The following is a 6,000-nucleotide window of genomic DNA, read 5'->3' on the forward strand; positions in this document are numbered from 1 at the left end:
GTCTAAGCATTGTCTTGCTGCTTAACGGCTAAATAGAGATTAAACAAATGATACAGCGCCTGAATATAGCCCGCCTGGTCGCTGCCTTGCTGCACCGGAATATCAAAAATGTTGCAAATTATTTCAATATACTGGGCTAAGGAACAATCCAAATCTGCCGAGGGGAAACCAACGGTGTCCAGCATTCGTTCGACCTCCTCGGGCCACTCGGACATAAGATTGTCAATGTTGACCGTCGATTTCAGCGCGTTTATGTTCTGCACCGATTGATTTGCCTTCAGTAGCTGTATCTCCGTGATCCAGCGGTCGATATCTCTCGGATTTTTAGCAATAGCGGACGGTGTCTCCAGTGGTTTGGTGAAAATCGATCTCATTTTCATCTGAAGCAGTACCCGGTCGCTTTGTTCGCCACATGGTTCGTCCAATGTCTTCAAAGGGAAAATCCATGATTATCAATGAGGAGTTTAATAAAGGAAACATTGACATTTCCACATGTAATAGAAACGTCAACATTTTTTGAGCAACCAAACAAAACAAAGCAAGAATAAACGAATAGCAATTAGCAAGCCATGCGCAGACTTAAAAGGACAAACTGCTTCGTCATTGGCGTAGCGAAGCTTTAAATTGCCAGCGTCGTTGCTACAGTAACCAATCCGTGGTTTGGCAGACTTTTCAAATTGGATTTTGGCGATAGGAAATAAATAAATCGGTTTTAGAGGCTGCGCATAAGCAGCGATGTAGAAAGCAAGTGCTGTGCATACTCATTGAGGTTTAACCAGTTTAATTGTTGTCATAGTTTACTACAAACTAGTTTGGAAGTAAATAAAGTCACTATAATTAAACAGGGAAAAATGGCAAAAAACTACAACTCAAACTCACCTCCAAGCCAAGTGACTTTATGTGCTTCGTAAGAATCTTCTGTTTTTCTTCATTTAGGAAAGGAGGTGAACAAATTTTTAAAAACGCATCGATATCCCCGACGGACGGAATGAAATCGGGTACGAATATTTTCAGCTTGTAGTCGATGTTGACCCGCTGCGGAGAAAATCGAGTTATATACTGAAAGATATCCTTCAACTCGTTCGGCGCCTCAATGTTATCGTAGAACTTTGGATTAAACTCCTTTTCTTCTATAGAACTTTTCGGAATTTCCTTCTCATCCTCAGACAAGCTACCACTGCTGTCTGTTAGTGATTCATGCTTTTGAAGACTGTTCCTTTTGACGAAAATGTCTTTTACTTCTGCAAGAGTTCAAACAATAGAAAACTAATTATTCATTACTGCTCATTGCTACTGCCACAATATAATTGTTAATAAATCCAACTAGTCTGATCAGTGCTAAATAGTATTGAGTTTACTTACTTGCAGGCTTTTGTACACCCTCATCAATCTTGCTGTGTTGTTCAATTTCGTCCTGTAAAACAAAAACAACTCTAGAAAAAGAACTTTCCGAAAACTGTTTACTGCATCAACGAGCATCGCACCTTTACCGACTTCTGTTCTTCGCTTAACTGTTTTTCATGCACAAACTTTAACGAACTTGATACGTCCAAATCTGGTGGTGGACTATCGTCAATTTCCCGGCCATTTTTGATTTCGTACATTTCATCATACGAATCCATGTTAATTGTTACGAATTACGATTTAACAATATTAAACATTTGTTTTCCCATCGCGCGGTAACCATGGCAACCATCCAAACAACCGGCTCTGAGCGGAATGTTTGTACATGCGCAAATATGACACCCGCCAAAACGTAGGTATATGTAAAACTGTAGAGGCGACCGTTAACAAAGAAAATGTGGTCGTTTCGCTGATGTATACGGTGATCACTAATTAACATGAAGCATCATAGTTCGTCGAATTACGCGTTGGCTGGTATCGTTCGTCTACGAGGGTATGATGGGAAGAATAGGCTCAACCTGCACATATAATCATGGGTGCGTTTCGACTTCGTCTCATCAGAAACCGACACTAATTGTCGGAATAGATCAGCGCCAATTTGACGCTAAATTCCTAAAACGGAAACACACTTTGTGTTTCAATCGAACGACTGGCCAAACGTGGTGTCCCGTACGAGCAGAAGTTCTGAAATTTTTGGTGCTTGCTCAATTTTTTTCTCCTTAGCGGGCAATATAGACGAATTTCGCGCTAAATCGTATTCAAAGTTGGCAGTACCCTCTCCGGTTTGTCACAAAAAGCCACTTTACATATTTTGTTTTTCCAAAAATGATCTAGACTATCTTTTGAAAAGGGTCAAACTTTTTTTTATCAATTTTTTTCAAATGGTTATAGTCTAAAAATGACAAATCCCACAAAAAAATATTTTAGGAGCGATTTTCACAAAATTAGTTAAATTTTTGAATAAAAATATTGAAAAAATTCTTCATTGACTCCTGAAAAAATATATTTTAAAAATTTAAAGTCGATTTACAAAAAACATCCATCTTTGATTCTGATGAAATTTTCTTCCTAGATAGGTAATTATGTTCCCTACTTACCGTCAAAAATTCATATGTAAGGAAAAAAAGTTATTAGAAAAAAACTTTTCCTTGCCAAAACTGATTTTTTTTCGGTGTATTTCTATTCAGGGTCCATAGCCCAGAGACCAGAACACAGAATCCCTAGGAGAGAACCCTGACTCCAGATTCCTTAGCCCGGAGTCCAGAGAAGAGATTTCAGAGCCGCAAGTCCTCAACCGAAAATACTGAGGCGAGTCTAGATTCCAGAACCCAGAGTTCAGTGTAGTGTCCAGAGTCCATAGCGCAGCGATCAGAACCCAGAGTTCCGAAGACAGAGTTCAGAATCCAGAGTTCCGATAGCAGAGTTCAGAGTCCAGAGCGCAGAGTTCAGAGCCCGCAGTTCAGAGTTCAGATGCCAGAGTTCAGAGTCCAAAACCTAGAGTCCAGAGCGCAGAGATCAGGCACCAGAGTCTAGAGTTTTTATCCCAAACTACTGAGCCCAGAGTCCCTAGCACATAATCCAGAGCCCAGAGCCCAAAGTTCAGAGCCCTTAACCCAAAATAGTGAGATCAGAGCTCAGAGTCCAGATTCCAGAGCTCAGAGTCCAGAATCCAGAGTTCAGATTCGATATTCCAGAGTTTAGATTCCATAGCCCAGCGACCACAACCCAGAGTCTCAAGGAGAGAGCCCAGAGTCCGGAGTCCAGAATCCAGAATCCCGAGTCCAGAGTTTAAAGTCCAGAGTCCACAGGTCAGAGTCCAAAGTCCAGAATGAAGACCCAGAGCCCATAGCTCAGAGACTACAGTCTACAATCCAGAGTCCATAGCACAGAACCTCGAGGCAAGAGCTCCGAACGCAAAGTTAAGAATGCAGAGTCCAAAGTTCAGAGTGCAGAGAACAGAGTCGAGAATCCGGGGTCCATAGTCCAGAGTCCTCAATCCAAATTACAGTCCAAAGCTCTGAGACCAGAATCCAGAGTCCGAAGTACTTAACCCAAAATACTGAGGCAAGAGTTCAGATTCCAGAGCACAGAACCCAGAGGCCAGAATCCAAAGCCCATAACATAGAATCTCGAGGTGAGAGTCCAGAGCCCAGCGTGAAGAGTGCAGCATCCAGAGTTTAAAGTCCAGAATGTAGAGCTCAGAGTCCAGAGACGAGAATCCTGAGATCAAAGTTCAGAGTCCAAAGACCAGAGTCCTCAACCCAAAAAACTGAGCCCAGCGTCTTGAGTTCAGAGCCCAGAGTTCAGAGCACAGAGCCCACAGTCTAAAATCCAGAGACCCGAGTGCAGAGCCTAAAATTAAGAGTCCAGAGCCTAGAGTTCAGATTCCAGCGTGAAGGATCAAGACCCCAGATACCAGAGCCTATGGTTCAGAGTCCAGAGTGCATAGTACAGAAATTCGAGGCCAGCGCCAACGGTTCATCATCCAACGATGAGAGTGAAAAGTCCAGAATCTAAAGTTCATTGTCCATAGTCCAGAGACCAGAATCCAGCGTCCCGAGGGGAGAGCCAAGAGTCCAGAATCAAGAGTCCCGAGTGCAGATTCCAGAGTTCAGAGTCCAGATTTCAGAGTCTAGAGTTCGTATTCCAGAGTCCAGAATCAAAACCCCAGAGACCATAGTTCAGAGTCCAGAGTCCATCGAACAGAATATCGAGGCCAGAACCCAGCGTGCAAAGTGCAGAGTCCAGAGTTCACAGTCTAGAATCTAGACTGACTGGGTATTTTCGGAATGGTTTTGACGAATAAGGGCCAGAAATTTATTGACGCCATGTTGAAATCCAAGACGGGGACTTCCGGACGTAAAGTATTTCGATTACACTTTGGATTGTTGATCTTTGCACTGTAAGTAGGGGTTTGCCCACTACTCGGGTTCTTAATTGCCCGGCGGACCCTTCCTTTCAGGGCGGCCTAGGTGCCTCTACCGGAATTTCGGATTTTCGTAACACTACAAACTAATAGAACACAAATAAATAAATTTAATTTTACCGTGTTTATTTCCACCAACTCTCCCTTCACTGCTGGTCGATTGTAGATTCACTGCTGCTGGCGATGGCGGGAAGGCGGAGGTTTTTTTTCCGACCGGCCGGGACAGCAACGGCCGAGTTCTCCTTGTTTACGTTGGCTGCTCCGGCAGCGGTCCTTAACAATTAGCTAGGGAGGTGAGCTTTGCTCCTTTGTCGGAACCTCCCTAGCGACGGTGGTGACGAATCACCGGATTCTTTGCTCCCCGCAAAGAATCCCGGAAGACACCGCAGTGTTCTTCCCAGGGGGAGCCGTTGTCCACCCTGCTTCGCCCTCCTTGGCTATTAGCTGGGAAGGAGAGCAAGGCTCGTTCGGCTTATCCTTCCCAGCGAGGGCGGATTGGTGCGTCTGGATCCTTTGCGGTTAGCCGGGGAAGCGAAAGCTCCTTGGTAATTAGCTTCCCCCGACGGCGATCCAGCACCACACTTACTACTGTGCCCGAACCACGGGCCGGCACTCTTCGACGGATTAAATTGCCGTCGCACGCGCGCACTCTACCTCACTGGCACTAGTGGCGGGAAACTGTCCCGAAAAAATATCGAATATTTGGGCGTGTGTTCACTGCCGTGGTTCGTCACTTTCTGTTCACTCTCACACGATGGCCGCCTTCCGCACTCGACCGAAAACACCAACACCAAAAAAACCGTACCGCCGCATAGCTGTCATCACCTATGTGCAGCATAGCCAGTACACGTATTTCAGCAGTAGGAGAGCGGTGGCCTATCTAAGCCCTATGTTAACTATGTACAATTGTCAAACAAAAATTACTACACCTATCTGAACGCACAAAACCGTTCACAAACGCGAAACTATATAAAAATTTACAAGAAAAAGTGAACGATATCGAAACAGCGGTGAGCATAAATTTTCGTAAACAATACACTCTACGGAGAGAGTACGCACGAAAGGGTATATTTCCACCCAGTGCAAAATTGTTACCCTGACGGGTTACAGCACAGCACATGATACTATTTAACTTTGATTTAAACAATTGATCCATAATGATTATTTTACTAGATTTGAGCTTCTCAACAGTTGTTACTAGACTGCTTTAAGGCCTTCGTTCTATAGTACTGTTATTTGGAAAAATTAGTATTGATGCGGGTAAGGTACAGGTAACCAGGGTAATATGCCAAACGAATACCAAATTCGTTACTGATACATTTTGCACAGAGAACAGACGTCCATCTTCAACATTCAACTTGTGTAAAATCTCTAACGGTTTCGAAGGTAGTTGGGATATCGAAACCAGGTGCGCTACTGTCGTCATGTTTTTTGTGGCTGAATTCGACAGAATTGACAGCGGTTTTTCCTCTACCCAGTCAAACTAGACCGGAACCGGTTCGGACTTCCAGCATGAATTCCAGTTCAAATGCATCAACCGATAGAGTTGGAATCGGTTGTTTTCTTTGAGCAAGATTCCATACTGAATCCATTCAGGATTTCGAACCGGTTCCGGAATGGATTTGACGGATAGTTGGGATAGGTTGGTGTAGCGGCGCTAGTATTTATCG

The 6,000-nt window shown here is 44.0% G+C and overlaps 1 protein-coding gene across 2 annotated transcripts; it reads right to left on the reverse strand.

Moving 5' to 3' along the window:
* Positions 1-2: 2 nt before the first annotated feature.
* On the reverse strand, positions 3-1,685 carry LOC131685998 (intraflagellar transport protein 46 homolog). 2 transcript variants are annotated; one of them, XM_058970087.1, is made up of 4 exons: positions 1,491-1,685; positions 1,363-1,414; positions 880-1,241; positions 3-428 (listed from the first exon to the last, which is right to left on the reverse strand). In XM_058970087.1, the coding sequence occupies exons 1-4, from the start codon at positions 1,620-1,622 to the stop codon at positions 3-5; spliced, it is 972 nt and encodes a 323-aa protein (XP_058826070.1). In that variant the 5' UTR covers positions 1,623-1,685. The 2 variants fall into 2 exon arrangements, with proteins under 2 accessions (XP_058826070.1, XP_058826069.1); XM_058970086.1 differs by having other exon boundaries at positions 1,485-1,683.
* Positions 1,686-6,000: the final 4,315 nt, after the last annotated feature.

The sequence above is a fragment of the Topomyia yanbarensis genome, chromosome 2 (assembly GCF_030247195.1).
Source record: "Topomyia yanbarensis strain Yona2022 chromosome 2, ASM3024719v1, whole genome shotgun sequence".
Taxonomy (NCBI): domain Eukaryota; kingdom Metazoa; phylum Arthropoda; class Insecta; order Diptera; family Culicidae; genus Topomyia; species Topomyia yanbarensis.

Coding starts and splice junctions, on each gene's coding strand:
- LOC131685998 (XM_058970086.1), bottom strand. CDS start 1,622: ATGGATTCGTATGATGAAATGTACGAAATCAAAAATGGCCGGGAAATT. Junction 1,242..1,362: donor GGGTGTACAAAAGCCTGCAA/GTAAGTAAACTC, acceptor GAACTCTTGCAG/AAGTAAAAGACATTTTCGTC. Junction 429..879: donor TAAAGTCACTTGGCTTGGAG/GTGAGTTTGAGT, acceptor TTCCCTTTGAAG/ACATTGGACGAACCATGTGG.